The sequence below is a fragment of the Pelobates fuscus genome, chromosome 9, assembly GCF_036172605.1.
Source record: "Pelobates fuscus isolate aPelFus1 chromosome 9, aPelFus1.pri, whole genome shotgun sequence".
Classification (NCBI taxonomy): Eukaryota; Metazoa; Chordata; class Amphibia; order Anura; family Pelobatidae; genus Pelobates; species Pelobates fuscus.
Genome location: NC_086325.1, coordinates 29282941 through 29305562, shown reverse-complemented (window position 1 = coordinate 29305562; position 22622 = coordinate 29282941). Strand labels below are relative to the sequence as shown.

The window sequence follows — 22622 nt, the reverse complement described above, 5'->3', positions numbered from 1 at the left end:
TAGTGTGTGGGTGTACAGTCCACGAAAAGGAGGTTCTGTTGGAAATTTCGTCTGCTGTGCCTCTAGGTCAATGAGGGCACAGCAGGAAGTCAATGGTGTTAGGTGGGGATAATGTAATTAAGGCCCCAGATAAAGTGACCCGTGTACTGTACATTGCTTTATATGGAAGATCAGGGAGAATCAACATTACTGTGTATTAATAGCTGTGTGCTGTGCAATAAAGAGGTTTTTCTACCCCCTGCATTAAGACTTGTCTAAAGCTATTGTAATGCTATATAGTTTCTGTGTTTACAGGAGAGAAGGTCTCCAGAACTATAGTCAATGCAGCCTGGTCCAGTGGAAGAAGTCCACTTTGGCGGCTGGATCTGAAGTGCTCCAGCATTCCTTGGTAGTAGCGTGGAAACTGACCTGGCAGAGGCATTCTGTGTGAGTACAAGAGCTCCGTCACAAGGTCCTGTTACTTCCTGGTATGTTTAGCTCAGTGGAGCTAAACTCAAGAGGCAACAATGGCCCAGAGCACCTTGCAACGACTTCTCATTGAGGTACATTGGGAATTCTGTGATCTATTAAGAAGCACTCACACTTGCAGTGGATATTTGAGAAATGCATGCCACCGCTTAGTACACCGCACTGGGCTTGAAACATGCTGTTCAGGAGCCTAACTGCAGTCCACAGTATTAGTACAAAATTCCATTATGAGTCTCCTCTACTGTTGCAGCACATGAAGTAAAAGTAGCATGATCCAAATCTATATTAAAAAGGACACTATAGGGACCCAGACAACTTCAGCTCATTGAAGGGGTCTGGGTGCAGTGTCCCTGTCCCCTTTAGTCCTGCAATGTAAAACAATGCAGTTAAGACTGCCGCTAGGGGTGGTGGTCTATCAGACAGCCTCTAGATGCACTTCCATGAGTTGACCGCACTCTCGCTCCCTTAAACAATGCTGGACGTCCTCACGCTAATAAGGACATCCACCGTCAGTGAAATCCCCATTGGAAAACATAGAGGCAATGGGTTCCTGTGGGGAGGGCCTAATGCGCTTACCTGGTCCCCCGGATAATCTCGGATGAGGCAGCGTGCAGAGGGACATCAGTGTTGAAATCAGGCAAGTAAAGTGTTTTTAGCCCTTTATGTGCCACAGGGAGTGTGGTGCAGAGGGTTTGCAGAACGCCATAGCTTCCATTTATGCCCAAATGTCTCCACCTACCTATTCCCAGACTTCAGATCAGAGCAGGGTTGTTTCTGAACGTGCTGTGTGCGCGAATGCGAACGAGCAGACGCATGCGACATAGCTTTAGAAGCTTCTCTGATAGTCTCTTCCAGGAAAAACGTGGAGGGCTTGCAGAGGCTGCAAACAAGCTCTTAAGATATACCTGCAGAGAATACATTCACAAATGTATTCTTTATGGATTTATCTGATAAATAAATAGTGAATTGTTTAGAATTTTAGTGTGAAGTGGTCCTTCAAAGTCACTTTATTTAGAAATGAAAAATATGTAAAGTCAAGAAACAGGTGGTGGAGGTTCTGTCACACTGACGTGCTGTTTCTTGACTTTGTGTTTATCTTTTCTTTGTACATTTTCTAAATAAAGTAAGTTTTTGAGCCACACTACCTTACTTCATATGAAGCAACACTAGAGGAGTCTCTTCACTGAATTCTGCAGACAAGGGATCTGTATGTTTTGTAAGGGGTTTTTAGATACGGTATATCCCCAATGAAACAAAAAATGCATAACATACATGCAAGCTTTCATTGGGCTATATCTACTAATTGAATTGATTGATATATATATATATATTTTATTTTTATTTCGCCCGTGAAGTGTCCTTTTAACTCTGTAACTCCCTGATTAAAAATAAATAAATAAGTAAAATATAATTTCTGGCTGAGCCAAACGAGAATTTTAGTTCACAATAGCCAATGGATACATAAAAATACTTAAATATGGCGCTTGGACTAATACAGCCCTAAAGTATGAAATTGTTTATATGAAGCATTTGATTGGACAATGCCCAGCACTATCAAGGAAATAGCGGCTAGGGAAAAGCAGTGGGATCTTAATTTTATCGCAAGACAGGAGGCCTTAGTGCTGTATATTTACCGCAGTTTTTTTTACCATACCATTGTTTTAATTGTATTTTTTGGTCTTAATTATTGCTATTACATCTTTATTTATACTTCATTATATAGATTCCTCCCTCAAGGCCGACCTCGTCGGTCCACAGGGTTGTTCTTTCACTCCCGCTGGCTCTTAAGTCATTTTATCCGGTTATCCTCCGCTCTAATTATTCCCCTCCCTTTCAGTTTAGTTTTTTTTTTGCAGCTTTTTTCTTATCCTCCCAACACTCTACTAGTCGGGCCCCACTGCCACAAGTATTGCGCAGCCCATCTGGACGTTTTCCCACCTTTTTTCCTGTGACCCGAATGGCTGCTGCCTCGTTCAGTGCCGGTGGCTATTTTGTTTCTTTTGGCGGTTTATTTTCGTCAGAGAAACACTTCTATTCCCTCTCAGTTTTCAAAGTTTACTTTTCTAAGTACCAAGGTAAGTTTTTCTTGTGAAATATATTTCTTTGTATTACTCTTCCATAATCATATATTTTAAAATATATTCTAGATAGTTTCTCTCATATTCTTCCTGCCAGGTTCATGGCCTCATCTATTTAAAGTGGCATTATTGTTTCATCTTCATATGAATAAATCCAAACTTTAATCTGCCTAAAGGGTGACCCCCTTTATTGTAACAGGTGACCCCTGTTTATCTATAAAAAATAATAATAATTATATATATATATTTTTTGTTTGTTTGTTTTATAAGTGGGTGACCCCCATTTACTACTGCATCTTTGGGTAACCCCCATATGCTTTACTTGGATGTCCCAAGATTTTTTTCAAAGGGTAACCCTATTTTAACATTGGTTGACCCCCAATTATAAACAAAGAGTGACCCCCTTTCATATCTGTTTTTTCTTAATTATTTTTATGGGTATTTTAATTAAAACATTAGTTTATTAGCCTGTTGTCTGCGTTTTATATCATATGATTTTTGTCAGTGTTATATTACCCTTTCATAATTTCATTACTGTCAATTTTCTGAACAACAAGAATTTACGGTTTCCGCTAACCTCAAATCGTGGCTCTTTTCTGCCATAGCGGAGTCTATGCCCAAAGCCATAGCAGCACTCCACGAACAATCCAATCTTGTTCCCAAACCACCTATGACGCAAAGTTTCTCAGACTCGTAGGATTCGCATAATGGATATGACCATGAAGGGGCTCCGTGCAAGCGTCCTTGGAAGGGTAACAGATAAAGGCAAGGCACTGGCTAAAAATCCGGGGTTATCACACACCTCCTCGAGCCAACAGATAATTGATCCCCTAGAGGGTTCCACATTCCACTATGACCTACAAGTCGTGGATGAGTACTGCGCGGGGTATTCTGATGACGAATCCCCCACTGATGCACTACACACGAATACTCCTTTGTCAAGGAGTCTTTTGTTAATCAGGCTCTGGTTTCCCAAGCCTCTAACACAATGAATCCCTCAAAGACCTATGACCTTACGAGATCCTAGTAGCCAACCCTTAGTCGATCCCAGAATCATTAAACATCCCCGCTCGGCTGAGTTAGTCCCATCAGACCATATAGCCTAATTCTGCAAAATGTGGCTCTGCAAGCCTCTTTAAAAGGAGATTATGAATAAGATAATAACATAATGTCCACATCCAACAATACCTGACAAGATGGCACTCACGCTTGAATTTGATTCTCTCCTGATCATCTTTCCAAGCAAGTCTGATAAAGACCGCCGCAAAAACCTTGAACAGGGTCTAAAAGCAGTTCAGGACAAGTTGCTTGACATCGCTGGCCCCATTATGCAAATCTTTATTCTTGCTGATGAAGCTCTAACAGACAGTACCTTGGATCCACATTTGGTACGAGTATGGGCACAGATGGCCTTATGTTTACTTGGCAATGCTAATGTAGCCATTTCAACTGAACTACGCAAAACTGTCTTATATAAGATTGATGTAAAATTGGCAGATTGGAGTTCTAAAGAACTCTGTCCAGAAGCTAATGGCCTAATGTTTGGTGATCAATTCATGAGAGACCTCAGCAGACATGTTTCTGTTTTCAACTATCTTAATAAAGCTCAGACATGCCTGCGCAGAGTGATCCGCTCTCATAGAGGCTGAGCTATCGGCCGGACTGCCTTCACAGGCTATAGGCCTCATGCCACTGAACTTTGGAACTGATTATACCTGCCCCTATCACAGACAACTCTTCACAAACAGAGGATCGATCAGAGGATGTGGGTCTGCTTTTCTCAGGGTTCGCACTGCTGCAGGTATCCAACCTACCTTATTTTCTAATACCTATTGCAGGTCGTCTAACCCAATTTTCCCATAGTGGTCTCTACTCACTCAGGATTTCTAGATCCTTCAAACTGTTTCAAGGTTTTACATAGATTTCATCTCAAGCCCACTACAAGAGTTTCCTTTTCACCATCTAAGCATGTCCCAATCAGACACAGCCAGCCATTTTACACTCAGAACTCTGCAATCTCAGCGACAAGGGTGCGATTGAACATTCTCCATTCCCACAACCAGGTTTCTTAGCAACATATTCCTTGTCCGGAAGAAATCCAACAAACTTTGCCCATCATCAATTTAAGAAATGTAAATCAGTTCATACTATATCATCATTTCAAAATGGAAGGCATACACATGCTACGAGACCTCCTCTGTGAGGGAGATTGGTTCTCCCACTTTGATTTAAGAGATGCTTACGAGTCTTTGACTTGTGACTTGGACTGTTCCAGGGTATCCTGGTATGTCTCAGGACTTTCAGACTCTGCTTGAGGACTCCTCTGGGATTCGTGGGCCTCCAGAACTCGTAGAGCATACCTTTCAGCATGATGTTTTCTGGGTTAGCTTCTGTTTGTAAAGGGATATTGATCAATTTTCAACTACTTGGTGAATATTATGAACTTCCTATCTTCTATTTTTGACAAAGGAAAGTCTTACCTCTTTGTGTTGCTCGTTGCTTACAGAGATACTTATCTCCCCTCTTCAGGCTCCATCGGGACCTCTGTCTGTATCTTATATTCGTCCTTATAACCTTGTGTCCTGTCCCACGATTGCTCGTTGGATTAGATGGTTTCTTTGTCTTGTGGGCGTTGAAGCTTCTTTTCGTGCCCATTCTGTGCGGGGCGTTGCGTGGCTGCGTCCTCTGTCACCAGGGGTCTTTATCTTCCGCTGATTTGTCTACTTTCTGTACCTTCTATTTCCTACCTGCATCTCATGCTCCCCCCCCCCCCCCATTTACTCTCCAGGCGTTAAAATAGAAAATATGCCATAAAATTAGGGATTATTCTAGCTTCAGTGACCAAATATTCTAAATTTTATTAAAGACAGGAGGCGAAAATGTTCCCACCCATTGGCTTCTTTAATTCGTTCAATGTCCCACCCCTTTATTTCATCCATTTAGGGAAATTCAGGTAAGGTCTAACATGTCTTTTACTTGCCTCGTATATCATTGGATAATGTTTAGATTACTTTAGTTTTCATAATATATATATATATATATATATGTATAGTATTGCATAATGTGTTTTACACCCACCTCCTATAGAATGTAAGCTCAATCGAGCAGGGTCCTCTTCAACCTATTGTTCCTGTAAGTTTATTTGTAATTGTCCTATCTATAGTTAAATCCCTTCTCATAATATTGTAAAGCGCTACGGAATCTGTTGGCGCTATATAAATTGCAATAATAATAATAATAAATTATTTACACATGACTTGTCACATTGTTTGTTTCTCTATTACTGCAAGTCTACCAATCACACCATACTTTCACAAACACACACACACACACACACACACACTATATCCAGCCAAAAACACACACACTAAAAGGGAGAACATAGGACAAGACATCCCAAATGGAAAAAAAAAGCCTGTTTTGAATATAGCAGAGTTGGAGTACTTTCTGACAAGGTCTAAGCAGAATTACCAAACATTCAAATTTGAAATTTTGTGTCAAGACAAGTACATTAGTCCCTTGGACAAGTAGATTTGTTTTTAAATATACACACACACGGCCGCCATTAGGGGGTGACAACCATGACGGTTGTCACGGGCCCGGGGGACCCAGACTGCTCTGGCAGTCCTGGGCCCCACTTTCCCTCTCTGCACACATAGATAGCAAATATTGCGATCTATGTGTGCAGCCGCGGGCCCCCGGCTCCCTGTTACCGCAGAGGGTCCCAGGCAGCACACAGCCTCTTCTCTTCTCTGCTAATAACTCTCGCGAGACCCGGTTGCCATGGCAACGCTCCGCGGGTCTCGCAAGTTATTGGAGGAGAGAAGAGGAGAAGCAGTGTGCTCCCTGGGCCCCCTCTGTGGTAACTGGGAGCCGGGGGGCCCCCCACCGGACCACCAGGGATGGAATCTCCCCCCTCCCTGGACAAAGGTAAGCAGGGAGGGGGAGAAACTATTTAATTAAATTTACATTTAAAAAAAAAAAAATGTTATGTGAAAATGCCCCTTCCTCCCCCTCCCCCCCAGATTGCACATTTTACACACACACCATACACTGACACAACACACACACACACACTACATACACTGACACCACAAACACTACATACACTGACACAACACACACACACACACACTGCATACACTAATACAACACACACACACTGCATACACTAATACAACACGCACACTGCATACACTAATACAACACGCACACTGCATTCACTAATACAATACGCACACTGCATTCACTAATACAATACGCACACTGCATTCACTAATACAATACGCACACTGCATTCACTAATACAATACGCACACTGCATTCACTAATACAATACGCACACTGCATTCACTAATACAATACGCACACTGCATTCACTAATACAATACGCACACTGCATTCACTAATACAATACGCACACTGCATCCGCTACACACTTGCACACCCTCTGCATCCGCTACACACTTGCACACCCTCTGCATCCGCTACACACTTGCACACCCTCTGCATCCGCTACACACTTGCACACCCTCTGCATCCGCTACACACTTGCACACCCTCTGCATCCGCTACACACTTGCACACCCTCTGCATCCGCTACACACTTGCACACCCTCTGCATCCGCTACACACTTGCACACCCTCTGCATCCGCTACACACTTGCACACCCTCTGCATCCGCTACACACTTGCACACCCTCTGCATCCGCTACACACTTGCACACCCTCTGCATCCGCTACACACTTGCACACCCTCTGCATCCGCTACACACTTGCACACCCTCTGCATCCGCTACACACTTGCACACCCTCTGCATCCGCTACACACTTGCACACCCTCTGCATCCGCTACACACTTGCACACCCTCTGCATCCGCTACACACTTGCACACCCTCTGCATCCGCTACACACTTGCACACCCTCTGCATCCGCTACACATTAACACACCCTCTGCATTCGCTACACATTAACACACCCTCTGCATTCACTACACTAACACACCCTCTGCATCCGCTACACACTAACACACTCTCTGCATTCACTACACATTTACACACACAGCATTCATTACACACTAACACAAACTCTGCATTCACTATACTGACACACACTCTGCATTAACTGTACATATAGCATCCACTACACAAACATCCTGTATTCACAGTACACACACTACATCCACCACAAATTGAAACACTCTGCATTCACTATACACAGACACTGTGTCTAATACACACACTACATCCACTACAGACACTGCATCCACTAAACACATTTCATCTAGTACATACAAACACTACATCCACTACATCACTGTACACACACTACATCCACTACTCAAACACACTCTGCGTTCACTATACACACTGCATCCGCTACACAAACACACAATCTGCATTCACTGCACAAACAGTATCTAATACACAAACACTACATCCATTACCAGTGGTGTATCCTGGTTTTGTGCTGCCCTAGGCAGGACAAAACTCAGGAGGCCCCCCTCCCCCCGCGCCACCCCCACCCAACCTTTCCCCCCGCCCCGCATTCTAAATACACACACACACATTCACTGACAGATACGCATACACTAGCTAACAGAAATACACACTCGCTAACAGACACACACTAACATACACACACACACACTAACAGACACACACACACACACACAGACACACTAACAGACACAGACAGAAACACTAACAGACACAGACAGAAACACTGACACACACACACACTCGCCCACCCACATTAACACATTTTTTTTAAATTTATTTTTAAGACATGACTTTTTTTTTTTTTTTTTTTTTTTTTTTTTAATTTAACACCCCCCCAGCCTCCTTACCTTTGGGAATGCTGGGGAGGGGTGGTCTCTTCCTCCCTGGTGGTCCAGTGGCTGCTGGGCGATCGGGCGGTACTGCCTGGCGGGCGGCCGGCCGGCGAGGGAGCACTTCCCCTGAGCTGTCTGCTCAGCTCCCTCGCCAGCCGCAGAGTGAGGCTGGGAGCCGGAATATGACGTCATATTCCGGCTCCAGCTCCCAGCCTCACTCTGCGGCTGGCGAGGGAGCTGAGCAGACAGCTCAGGGGAAGTGCTCCCTCGCCGCCCGGCCGCCCACCAGGCAGCGCCGCCCGATCGCCCAGCAGCCCGCCGGCATGTCTGTTAGCCGCAAGGCTAACAAGACATTTGCCTTGGGCATTTGGGGGCGGCTTTTTTTGCCGCCCCCTGGAAAATGCCGCCCAAGGCAAATGCCTTGTTTGCCTCGCGGCTAATACGCCCCTGTCCATTACACACATTCTAATTCACTTCCACTATACACACCACATTCAGTCCTGCATCATTGTCAGCGGACTAGGTAGGGCGTGGGCGGGCCCGGGAGGGAGAGGGCGGGGTGGGGGGCCCAGACCTTGTGCTTTGTCAGGGGCTCCAAAACTTCTGATGGCAGCCCTGCACACAGACACACACACACACACACACACACACACCTTTTGAAACAAGGAGTGACATGAGGAGAAAAGCACAGCACAAGGTGCAAAGGGCAAAAAGAGGGAGAGCGAGACACACACACACATGACATAGCCGGGAATGAATGCAGATTGAGGCAAGATACTGAAGGATGATAATATAATGCCTCATGATGATGAGAGGGGTAAATGACAAAGGGAAGGAGATGGCAAGTGATTTGGGGATAGCAGGAAACAGCATGTGAATGAAAGTGAGCATATAAGAACTGATACAGGGAATAAAAGTCAAAGAAGCCACAGTAGTAGTCTGAATTTACAGGATTAAATGGACACTCCACTATTATAAAGTTATATTAAAATATATACAAATTAATAAATCACTATCTAGTATACCCTAAATGAAAACATGCATGCATTTGTGTTTGCATTTCCCCCCCCCATTGCCACTATGTCTAAAACCGGCTTGAAGGGTCTGCAGCCTTTGCAAGCTCCCCTTCTAACTCCGCCCAGACTCTGTGTCTGTCCAATCACAGACTTCCCAATGAGAAGTCTTTGCAGGGCAGGTGCTCTGGGCAGTTGAGTTAAACCGGCCATGATATAACAGGACTGGATTTCTGAATGGCAGCCAGGTAATAGTAACAAGGTTCATTTCTAAAAAAAGAGCTAATTTCTATTGAAATCTGCACTTTCTGTACAATGAAGAAAAAATAAAAATCAACGTGCTTTAGTTGTTTGGAGTGTTTCTTTAAAGGGACACTCCCGGCACAAAAACATCTTTATCAAAATTAACTCTTACCACTCTTACCCCAAAGATGCCTCCAGCGGTGACGTCCACCTCCCTCCAGACAGCATTCGGCTTCTGAATTTTTAGATTCAGGAAGCGTGGAGTGCTGCCGGAGAGGTGCGCTGCTGATTGGCTGAGAGCGGTCAGCTGAGCACATCGCCACTGGAGGCAACTTTAGGGTTAAACCATTTAAGAATGGTTTATCCCCTTGAGGTAAGAGTGCCTACATTTTAGATGAAGCAGTTTCGGTGCCTGGAGTGTCCCTATAAGAAGAGGTACAGAGCAGAAGCACACTGATAACAGTTTAACCCCTTAAGGACACATGACGTGTTACATGTCATGATTCCCTTTTATTCCAGAAGTTTGGTCCTTAAGGGGTTAAGAAGAGCCAAGGACAGATTTACAGAACAAGACTGGAGAGAGCCTCACATACCTATGACATGATTGAGGGGACATGGTGGCAAAGAGGGTAGGTAAAAGACAATACTAAGTAATTGAGAAGGAAGTAGATCAGTCTACACCTTGTACATATCTCAAAAAATATTTATAGGGTGACTCAAAGCTTTGTTATAACTTTTCGTGTCTGAAAAACTTATGGTCACGAAGTGTCATGCATTTTCTCTTTCATTGGGGAGGGGCATATAACTGCGATTTGTAAACATTGCTACAACCATATGCCAGCACCCCTGACACTTGCACAGCAAAGGAAGAATGTTTTACCTTCTTTGCGTTGCCAGTTTTGTGAATCTGCCACCTCCGGGATAAAGTACTTCTCCCATAAACTTCAGGTGGGCAAAAAAGATCAAACCCCTAAAGACCAGAATGAAAGACTCTTGATCGGCAAGGCTGCATGTCTTAACTCTTAGCTTTACAGATGAAGAGGAATGTGCATTCGTTCCCAATACGGTCTCAAATCATGGCACCATAACCACTACAGACAATGGTTTCAGATAAGTAATTTTCTTAAAGTGTCGGTTAAAGTTAATTTAAATTAAGACTTTTTTTTTTTAGAGCCATTTGTAATGAGGGAGCAGACTGTGGACCCTGTGATGGTGTGAAATTTTCCAAAATTCTGTGGTACATAATAGTGGAAGAGAGTCTACTGGCTATACAACCAATACAGCAGGCTTTAGTAGTTGGTGGTGCCCCTTTGATCACCGCATTTTAAAGCACAAGACAAAATCGGTTATATGGAAAATTTGTTTTTCAATTCACTATATTTACTGCTTAGTGAATAAACCCAAGCAGCTCAAGTAATTTTCAAGAACATGTTAAAAAAAACCAAAATGCTGTCCCACCAACATTCACCCCATCAAGGTGATACACTGACATCAATGCACTTATAAATAATCCCTTTTATTCAAACTTTCACACAGCAGAGTCCCCATTCTTCTCATTTCACCTGCCTTCATCACCCTCCCCATGCCCTCTTCCTCTTCCCCGGGTACACTCTCCTGGTAGCACCCAGTTATTGTCATGTAGTCCCAGTTGGCAACCTAGTGCTGCCCTGTCCGGTTTGCGGCAGCACATCCAGTAGGAACGGCCATAAGGCAGGTCGTGGTGGTATGGCTTTGGGTGCCATCTGCACATGGAAACATCCCCCCTCCGGTATAGACGCTTACATTGTTTACATGGATCATCTCGGTATAGGGGGTCCCTGCTCCATCGTGAATCGCATGGTCGTACCCCATAGTCCTCAATTAGAGCCCGAAAACGCCGGCACGTACACTTAACAGCAGCTAGTGCCCGTGTGGACAAGTAGCCAAAAACAGCCAGAAGGACATGGTCCGGCAAAACTGAGAGACAAAGGCGTGGCTGAAGAAGCCGCTGTACCTGGAAGCGGATCTCTAGGAAATCATGGGAAACATGACGGTAAAGACGACAGAGGGGTGGCACTGGTGGGGGTGGGGGAGGTGGAGGCGGAGGGGCAGTAGAAAGACGTGGGAAGAAAAGCTGGCCAGGTAGTGGTTCTGTTTCTCCTGCTTCACCGCCATAGAAGACACAGCGGTCAACAGCACCGGTTAGCACCAAGTCCACATGAAAGCCAGCAGCAGAAGCAGTGGCCTGTGCTTCATCGGCTCGGTCAGCTTGAGGTGTCTCCATCTTTTCCAGTAAGACACGGACACGGTGTGGTTCAGGGCTTAACAACTGATAAAGGTCACAAGTGATGGGATCCCCTGGTCGTTCAGCCACTCTGAAGGCAATGCGCACCTCACGTTCTGCATGTTCTGCCTCATACTGGGCAACTGCCTCTGCCACACTCCGACACTGGCCTTCTTCCTGATCATCTGAGGAGGTCACTAGAACCAGAGGGGGTCTAGGCTCCACTACCTCAGCAGTGCGACTTTCCGCCAATGCCACCATCTCAGCCACTGATGGAGAAGCTTCTGGATCAATTGCATGGCGTCGTCTCTTAGCCCTAGAGCTGCCTCCTGCACTCCATCGACCTTTAACCTTTGCACCGCCCGGACGTGATGAGGCTCCATTTTCCGAACACTGGTAGGCCACAAAGAATGCCACTTTCTCCTTTGTGTTCCCTGGCTTGATGACATACCAAGTATCCAAGAGTACACGATCATCTCCACTTTGACAATGGGGAATATCCGAAGGAGGAATTTCTTCCTCTGGTGGCTTCACATCTTCCACGTTTGCCTCAGCGCTACTTCCTTTACCACCTGAAGGGAGACTTGTAGAATATGACCCAAACGGACGTGGGCTCCACAGGTGAATGGGGGATGGGACCCTGGATTCCATGACTTCTGGAGATGGAGAACGAACGTCAGTTACAGCGTTGAGATTGGTGATCGCAAGGAAATCTATAAAGGGAAGAATAAAAAAAAGAGAGAGAGATTTACCTATAGAACATTGTTGGTTACAGTGACAGAACCAGAAAGGGGCACACATGTATTCACACTACCTTCCTGTTGATAGGAAATTCAGTAATACCAGTATGCAAGCAGACAAATGACAGCGTGATAGGCTGCAGTACTGAATGACAAAGGCAGCATGGTGGAAAATACAGGGAGAGGTGGATGCAAGATGAATAACACAAAGAAATGTAAGTGCAGTGTTTCTACGTGGGGCACAAGGCAAGTATTAGAAAGAACAATGTATTATCATATGAAAACAGACACCAGGCAATCATCACAATAAGACAGAGGAATGACAACTGGTATAATGAGATACAGTATCACAGTGTCATTGTCACCAGTGTAAGGTTACATATCGGGTATAATCCATTAAGACTTCTTTGTGCAATACAGAATATGATAACTTACTTTACCAGTTATTACACCCAATCTAAATATTTGCCCTCTACTCCCATTTACCTAGCCTCTTAACCTATTCCAAACCCACGCCTATAACCAGCAAGTGTAAAAATTAAAAAAAAAAAAAAACACACAAAAAAAAAAAAAAAAACCAGCACAGCTCTCTGTGGACTTGCACACTTTATCCAATCATAAAAAGAACCATTTTCCAATCTTCCATTCTATCCCCCCCACCACAGTAATACAAACAGAATTCCTTCTGTAATGTGTGGCTATTGTGTCATGTGACAGAGCATGGATCATGTTAATGGCTTCTGCACTCTGATACTGTAACACTCAGATAATGGAACTAGAAGCAGACTGGAATTCCCTCATCTATTTAAAGTATTGAACTCTGGATGCAGGAAGGCAGGGTGGGATGTTTACTCTAAAGCTAGCCTCTGACCTTATTAAAAAAATAAATCATAAAAAGGCAAAGTGTTACAAATTATTTTAAAAGGCCACACTTTAATATATTATTCCTGTACATGGTTTACCAGATCACCAATCTTTTATTAAACAGTTTGATGTATTTATCCATTTTGATTTTCTTTAATACACAGACCCATATCTAGGCTTTTGTTTTGATCAACATTGCTGCAAATGCACTTCCTCTTTTATTGTTGTATTTTTTTTTTTCTCCACTTATTTGCGATCTGGATTTAAACAAGCATTTGGTAAACACTCTCCCCTGGCTCCTATAGTACTACAGACCCTACTCACCCAGCACCTCTCCACTGCTTCTAGAACCAGAACCTCTCCACTGCTTCTAGAACCAGAACCTCTCCACTGCAACCAGACCCAGCACCTCTCCCTCTCCACTGCAACCAGACCCAGCACCTCTCCCTCGCCACTGTCTCTAGACCCAGAACCTCCCCCACTGTTTCTAGACCCAGAACCTCCCCCACTGTTTCTAGACCCAGAACCTCCCCCACTGTTTCTAGACCCAGAACCTCCCCCACTGTTTCTAGACCCAGAACCTCCCCCACTGTTTCTAGACCCAGAACCTCCCCCACTGTTTCTAGACCCAGAACCTCCCCCACTGTTTCTAGACCCAGAACCTCCCCCACTGTTTCTAGACCCAGAACCTCCCCCACTGTTTCTAGACCCAGAACCTCCCCCACTGTTTCTAGACCCAGAACCTCCCCCGCTGCATCTAGAGCCGGATCCAGAACTTCTCCATCTAGACCAAGAACCTCCCCAGTGCTCCGAGATCCCCTCCAGAACAGCTCCACTGTTTCTACCCCAGAACCCCCCTTGATTCTAGATTCCGAACTCCAGATCCCCTCCCCTCCAGTGGCTCCAGCTTCCCCCCCAGTGGCTCCAGCTCCCCCCATCCCCTCACCTAGTGGCTCCAGCACTCCCCCCCTCCTCCAGTGGTTCCAGATCCCCTCACCTCTGTGGTTTGGATCCTGATCCAGATTAAGTTGCTCTCCCAGCCTGAGCAGTCTAACTCTCCCCCTCCTCCAGTTTAAATCCAGATCCTGATCCGGAGTTAATCCATGGCTCGCAGTGCTGCCCGCTGCATGCCACAGGTCCCGCGGCCGGTGCTCCCTGGGCCGGGCAGTGACCCGGCTAACACCCGCTGGGCTCCCCGTGCTACCCGGGAGATGTCATCCAGGGAGGGGTGACGCTTGGTGTTTGTCACCTGATCCCTTAAAGGGCCAGGCTCCCCAGCACCCACGCTCGCCGAGCTCGGCTGACAGACAGGAGCAGGAGGGGCCATCGGCCAATCAGAAGCCTCAGATCCGGCCATGTCCTTATATGGAAGAGCCCGGACACCTTAAGGGAGTGTGGGACAAGTACAGCTCTCGGGGAGAAACGAATAACAATACACAGAGCAGTCTGTACAAGCTGTACAGGAGGTGACAGTGACACAGGAGGTGACATGTCATCTATGGGATTAATAAGTGACACAGGAGGTGACATGTCATGTATGTCATTAGTTAGTGACATGTCATGTATATGTCATTAGTTAGTGACATGTCATCTATGGGATTAATTAGTGACACAGGAGGTGACATGTCATGTATGTCATTAGTTAGTGACATGTCATGTATGGGATTAATTAGTGACATGTCATGTATGGGATTAGTGACACAGGAGGTGACATGTCATGTATGGCATTAATTAGTGACATTTTATAGCTTGTGTTACTAGTGTTAAACAGTTTAGTAATTAAAACCACCAACAGGTTATCATGGTGATATAATAAGTGTGATATAGCATGGAATTATGTCTGATACTTTCGCTGAGCATTCCATTTACACATTTATTTATTTATTTATTTATTATCAGGTTAGGCACAAACACTGGGAATGAGTGTAATCCAATTTATATCTAATATAGATTAGTGAGCAATCTAGATCCACTACAATGTATCATGGGTATATATATATATATATATATATATATATATATAACTTCTTTCTCATTACCAGCATTTATAAATAGCTCTAAGCACATTCCACAGCATTTTAAATCGATAGAGTTGGGGTACAGACAAATAATGTTGGCAGACAGAAGTGTTGAAGACAATACATGTTGCCCTGCAGTATGTAGCATTCATAGGTTGCATTAGCGAAGTTGGTTAATGATGCACTGTCACTTGTGATGCTTTGCACAATTTGTGAAGGTACACCCCCATGGTGGCACGTCCACTTCCATTGGTAATCCATTCTGGACACCTACAATTTCAGTCAATCTTCAACTCCTGGCAACGTTGTCTGATATTTATGCTAGAAAATGTATAAATACGGGAACGGAGGCACAGAAGGTGCTGAAGGAAGTGATAGATGAAGTTAATGACTCCTACCTTTAATTAACACATAGCACCTTCACAAGGTTGGATAAAAGAGGGGCATCTTGGCCAGCCCCGCATACAATACACAGGAGCCAGCACTTAGTTTTTTCCTTACAAACAAGGGTGCCGTATAGAAGGGCCTTTAACGCAGCCCTTCTAAAAGCAGAGGCGTCAAATCTATTGACATTTCCTTTTTATTTTCAATTTATTTGTATTTGACACAATTATGACTGGCTGCTACCAAAATTGCCAAAGAACAAATAAATCGCATCTCTATTTCAGCGTAAAATTAGCGATTTCCTTTCCATTTCTTTACAGTTCGGTTTAGTAAATACAAGGCAATGCCAACATCCTAGTTTTGATTTTGCACTTAATATTGTGTGTGCATGATTCTCTACAGGTCAGAGCGTATGACTCCTATGATGTTAGGCCAGACTGAGAATCCATGACACTGGCTTTCATGCATCCTTGACCTTGATTAGTGTTCTCTCGACATGTATTTTATTTTTTTCTGCATTAAACATTTGCAGATCCTCCCTCGTCCTTCCCTTATGTTAAGATTCTGGGCATGCGCCTCTTACTGGCTTTAGCGTAGTCTGCTGCTGAGCTTGCATTATCCAATCAAATCTTTAGCTGCATGCTCCAATGTGAGTCCAGGCATGCAAACCCAATGCTTGCAGACTGCATCTTTCTTTCTGGCAACGTGGATTATTATTTTTTTTTTTCACCAGCTGCAATATTTCGTCCAATAGTTGGGTTTAGTCTGCTGTAAGATTTTCAACCTTGAAACAAATTGTGCTGTAGGTAGAAGCAGTAAAATCAATATTCTAGCCAATACGCCCAAATTTAATTTTCAAGGCATCAGTGATTTATCCAACACGATGAGAAGTGTTTCGTGTAGCTGATCTAACTATAGATAAACCATAGCCCGCAGTCACTTAACAATGTGTAGAATTCATATGATTCATGCAAAAAATATATTTATTAATGACGATGGAATCCTATAGGAAATAGCTTTATTAGTTCATTGATTTCCCTCCTGCAACTGCCAGGTATTGCAGGGTAGAACTTTATATGTTGCACATCAGCACGTACAAAAGATATGTCTCTAGACTAGAGCAACATGATTGATCTAGCAATTCTAGCTGTTGTATACATTGCTGATGGTATTATCAAAAGCGAAGCAGGTCTCACACCTAATTGCAGCCCATGCAAGTGTTATTCCATCTAATTTCTGTTTTCATTAATTAAGCTTTATTACTGTGTAACCTAGCAATATCCTACAGATGCAGCTCATAGAATGCTCAATGTGTTTTTTGGTTTATTGCCAAATTACAATATTTACAGCTGTTTTTATTGTCACTTTAAAAACACAACGAGTGAATGGTGTTGAATTAATAACTGAATGAGGCCAATGTTTTTTTTTAAAAAATTAAAAATAAAATCCAACTCAGCTATAGTCATTGTTTGGCATCGTGGCCTTTATTCAGCAATTCGTTTTTAATACATCACAATTGAATAAACTATTATCATTTCAGGATTTGTTCTATACACAATACAAGACCTTTTTACTTCCTTTAAGCCTATACTCTACCCATCTTTACAGATGTTATGTCAAATACTAGCTACTGATCACAAAGCCAAGCAAATAGTACGGCTTTAACGCTGATCCTATATCTCTGATCCCAATATAAACTGAACTTTGCTTGTGCACAGCGAGGGTCTTTGTAGGATTACAACACTGGAGTGTTAGCCTCATGGGGGAAATTCTATTAATCCATTGCAAAATGTTATAAGGCCTGATTCCGAGAAAAATACAGGTGGACAGATTCAACCCAAGGCCAATGATTTAAAAAAAAAACTATCCAAAGTTCCAATTATCACTGAGTTCTGTGACTTTCCCATTTCAAAATTAGAGAAAATTAGACCTTTAGCTTCCCCGTTATTTATTATAAAATAATCTCCCAGGATGTAAACATTTACAACCTTATTCACTAAATCTTGAATTTTTACCAATTAAATCTGAATGGGAAGACTGAGGCAAAAATAGCCAAGTTTTATCCAATTTAATTGAATTTGCAAAAATGTAGTGTGATCAGTCCATCACTGCGAGAGTTAAAGCGTCAGTGTCATAGCATACTGGATTTGCTGCACACTGCAAGGGATTTTATTACTTTGTGTAAATCCCATCCATATATTCGAAGTAAAGCCACTGGTGTTTGCATTATTCGTATGGCTGTTTGAAGTCAGGCATTCCCCAATCCTCTGTGGACATGTTGAAGGCATATTACAAATAAGGAATGTATAACAAAAATAGCTGTAATAATATCTGCAGGCAAGAAAGAAAAGAGGATATATTGCCCAACAGCAAAGGTTTGAGACTTAAAGAGATAAAGGAATTAAGGCCTCGATTTAATATTCTTGGATAAGCTTTTGAAATTATTTAATATTTTTGGATGAGTTTTTTAAATATTTTTTTTTAAAATATTAAAATATTAAAAAAAAATATGTATAATTTATTTAATATTTTAATACAGACACTCCTTACTTACCGACCAGGTTCCGTTCTTACATAAAACAAATTGGACGGTAAGTGAGGATGCGCTATAGAGCATGCGCACTGGGCAGGTCTATGTTCGGGGAAATTTCCCAGAACATAGAGAAGGTGCTGCAGAGCAGGGAATCCCTCAAATCTATGTTCGGGGAATGTTCCCCAAACATAGATTCGAGGGATTCCCTGCTCTGGTGCGCTTTTCTATGTTCGGGAAAATTTCCCCGAGCGTAGACATACGCACCAGAGCATGGAATCCCTTCAATCTATGTTCGGGGAACATTCCCCAAACATAGACCAGCTAAAGTGGAGTATCCCTTGAATCCCCACGCTAGAGAGCTGGTCGTAAGTGCGAGCCGTCGTAAAACAGGTAGGTCGTAAAGTGAGGAGCACCTGTATTCTGAAAAAAATATATTTTAAAAGTTCATCTAAAAATATGAAATCATTTGAAAAGCTATTACAAAATTTAAATATTTTTCCTAATATAAGTTTTTTAAGTTTATCCAAAAATATTAAATTATTGGAAACGCTTATCAAATCAAGGACTAAAAGTGAAGAAAGAAATTGATAAGATGGGAATGTGAATGGTTTATCTGATCTCAGAGCTATGTATTAAGGAAAGTTATTAATAATCACTTCAACTGCACTGTGCTCACAAACAAGATTTTAATTAACAATGACTTGACAGTAAACAATAAATAAATAAATAGCTGAGAGGAGGGGAGTGGGTCGCAGGATGAGATGAGTAATTCAGTATTGGCTGGTCCGTGCCACCGAGCTGTTAGACATCAAGTCCTCAGCTACGTTAGGTCTCCTAGGTGAGGGGTGCAAGGAGCGCGGAGCGCAGGTGGACCTCCCTCCATTTAAAGAATTCTGCCTTTTGCGGTAAAGCTCAGACTGAACCTGTAAGAAGAAAAAGGAGGCCATGAGAAGAGGCTTTGAGAGAGATGAGATGAAAGGAGGGTAAGGCAACTTCAAATTAAATCAGCACAAATATGCAAAGAACCCCAGTGGTGACATTGCTGCTGAGAGTCCGATGGCCAGGGGCAAGTAAAGGTGAGTTGTACTTATTTGAACCTGTTCCTCGTGGGCGTGGCTTTCTTGATCTGGCGGGTCCGCTTTGGAGCCCTCTAGTCCCTACTTTGTGTCAGTATATCTCTTGACTGGGTTGGAATTTTAGTGAAAAAAAGGTTCTATCTTTATGAAATACTCATTTTTAAGGGTTGGGAGGTGGGGGGAACAGTGCCGTTTTAATAACAGTTATGGAAATAGTCAGAATGAAGGAGGAAAAAACTGGGAGCATTACTTACCTCTTTGTTACAGAAACAGTAGATAATAGCGACCAGCAGCCCCTGAGTACAAGAGAGAGAGAAGGTATGAACATTTTGCAAGATTTACCCCTGGTATAGTGTCATTAAGTATCCAACGTTACCTTTAAATGTTACCGCACCCATCTAACAGTGCAGCAAGTGGTTAGATCCACTTACAAAGTGTTCTTAGAAAAGACACCTAACTAGATATATACCGTATCCGTTTTTTGAGAAGTTTCCCCATACCCAATGTATTTCTATTATATTTTGGATTTGCACTTAGCAATAATATAAAGGATATATGCAGCGACCATAAGTAACCATACCTACAGATCCTAATTGTTATTTACATGCATTATATCTCTGTGCCAAAGTCACGTGATCATTTCACATTATTTAGTTTTTTGTAAATCTTGTGGAATTGCTTTACAGCAGTGGAGATCCTGGGCTTAGTATTAATATTTTTATTTATATAGTACCAGCATATTATTCAGTGCTGTACAACAGAATGCTGGAGTCCAAGATGGAACAAGGCAGTGGAATATGTAGATATTCACTAATCCTGGGTTTGAGTTTGAAACTACATCATTCATTTTTACCGCTGTTAGCAGAATGGACAGTAAGTGGAGCTCTAGAATGTGAATACAGCAGTGGTTCTCAAACTTTGTAGGTTCAAGGCGCCCTTAATATTTAATATTTTTCCAAGGCGCCCCAAGTCCAAAAAATGTCTAGTTTGTATATATGTACAGCGCAGAGGCATATACTGGGCCCCAGTTGCTGTTCAAGTGCAGATCCAGAGCCTAATCTTGGGAGTTGCACTGGTAGATTATGTAAAGAAACAATCCAGGGACAATAACCACTACGTCACTTTGTAGTGGTTATGGTGACAGTAATGCCATAGTGGCCTCCCAGAGTAAGTAGTCAAACTGTTTAAGAACAGTTTGACAACTTACCTGGGATTTGCCGGGATAGGGGCTGTAGTAGGGGATAGGGGCAGTAGTGTGTGTGAGGGGTGCAATGTGTGTGTGTGTGTGTGAGTGGTGGAGTCTGTGTGTGAGGGGTGCAGTGTGCGTGTGTGTGTGAGAGGGGAGCAGTGTACGTGTGTTTGTCTGTGTGAGGGGTGCAGTGTGTGTGTGTGTGAGGGTAGCAGTGTGTGTGTGGGGGTGCCGTGAGTGTACGGGGGTGCATTGTGTTTGTGAAGACTGTAGTGTGTGTGAAGGATGTAGTGTGTGTGTGAGGGGTGCAGTGTACTTATATGTGGGGTAATGTGTGTGTATGGGGAGCAGTGTGTGTATGGGGAGGTAATTGTGTGTATGGGGGAGCAGTGTGTGTTTATGGGGGATTATTGTGTCTCTGTGTGTGTCTCAAATTCATAAATATATATACATTTATTTATTTTTTAAATAAAAAATAATTTTTATATCCCCCCTCCCTGCTTACCTTTGCCTGGGAGGGGGGACAGTATTAATCCCTGGTGGTCCGGTGGAGAAGCCCTAGTGGTGAGAGTGAACTCCAGCCTGCAGCTCAGGCTAGAGTTCACTCTCGCGAGATTCGGAGCTTTGCCGTGGTAACAGCGTCAAAGCTCCGATCTTGCGAAAGCAGAACCCGGCAGGCTGCAGGTTAGAGCTCCCCGGGTTTTCCCTTCATCCCTCTCCCTGACGGCTGCCAGCATTACAGTGCTAGCGGGCCGGTGAGGGAGAACTCTGATCTCCCCTCCAGTCCTGCAGAGCCGGCAGGGGAGAGGGAAGCACAGTTCACCGGTGCTATCATCATCATATTATTATTATTATTATTGCCATTTATATAGCGCCAACAGATTCCGTAGCGCTTTACAATATTTTGAGAGGGGGGGATGTAACAATAAATAAGACAATTACAAGAAAACTTACAGGAATAATAGGTTGAAGAGGACCCTGCTCAAATGAGCTTACAGTCTATAGGAGGTGGGGTATTAGAAACATTAGGATAGGAAATATCAAGTAGGAGTGAAGCAGAGCTGGAGGAGAGAGCAAAGCACTATCCCATAGGAGAGCAAGAGACAGGTATGTAAGGGAGAGATTACTCTGGGAGGCCATACGCTTTCCTGAAGAGATGGGATTTAAGGCCCTTCTTAAATGATTGAAGACTAGGGGAGAGTCTGATGGCAGTAGGCAAGTTATTCCATAGGAGAGGAGCCGCCCGTGAGAGGTCCTGCAAGCGTGAGTTGGCCGTACGGGTGCGAGCAGCGGTCAGGAGGTGGTCGCGGGCAGAGCGGAGGGTACGAGGAGGGGCATACCTCTGGATCAGTGAAGAGATATAAGAGGGGCTGGAATTGTTCAGTGCTTTAAATGTATGGGTTAGCACTTTGAATTGACTCCTATAGGATACAGGGAGCCAATGTAAGGACTGGCAGAGGGGCGAGGTGTGAGAGGACCGACTGGATAGGAGCATAGTACCGGAAAATATCTTGTGGCGCTCCTGTGTGCACACAGTGTTATTAATTGTGTCTCCAAGTGACCGTTTCCTGTTCCTTTTTACATTTTATTTCTGTTTTCACTATTATTACTGGCATTTACTTGTAATGTATAATCCATTTGATTTATATTAATTCTGCAGTTGTATTCTATTAACAAGTAAAGCTAATAGCGTTAAGTCTCTTTTACCTGTACTCTGCCAGTTAAGCTGTTTTACAACCGGTGCATTTAGTAAGGCAGAGGAAGGCATCCTTCAGCAGTCCAGATGTTTTGGACTACATCTCCCATAATACTTTTACAGACATAATCCCATTGTACAGCGCTACGGAATCTGATAGCGCTATATAAATAATAAAATAATAATAATAATGCTGGCAAAGCATCAATAGTCCAAACCATCT

At 43.4% G+C, this 22622-nt stretch overlaps 2 protein-coding genes across 2 annotated transcripts in view; both read right to left on the bottom strand.

Moving 5' to 3' along the window:
- Positions 1–11133: 11133 nt before the first annotated feature.
- Positions 11134–14823, bottom strand: FBXO46 (F-box protein 46). Its single transcript, XM_063433323.1, has 2 exons — positions 14501–14823; positions 11134–12612 (listed from the first exon to the last, which is right to left on the bottom strand). Exon 2 carries the CDS (start codon positions 12548–12550, stop codon positions 11195–11197), a length of 1356 nt encoding a protein of 451 aa, XP_063289393.1. The 5' UTR covers positions 12551–12612; positions 14501–14823; the 3' UTR covers positions 11134–11194.
- A 4284-nt stretch (positions 14824–19107) lies between these two features.
- Positions 19108–22622, bottom strand: part of GIPR (gastric inhibitory polypeptide receptor) — a 38031-nt gene continuing 34516 nt past the window's right edge. Inside the window, exons 13-14 of the mRNA XM_063433321.1 lie at positions 19769–19810; positions 19108–19361 (exon numbers count right to left, since the gene is read on the bottom strand). Coding sequence (XP_063289391.1) covers positions 19209–19361; positions 19769–19810 — 195 coding nt within the window. The 3' untranslated portion in view covers positions 19108–19208. The remainder of the gene's footprint in view (positions 19362–19768; positions 19811–22622) is intronic.

Coding starts and splice junctions, on each gene's coding strand:
- FBXO46 (XM_063433323.1), bottom strand. CDS start 12,550: ATGGAATCCAGGGTCCCATCCCCCATTCACCTGTGGAGCCCACGTCCG.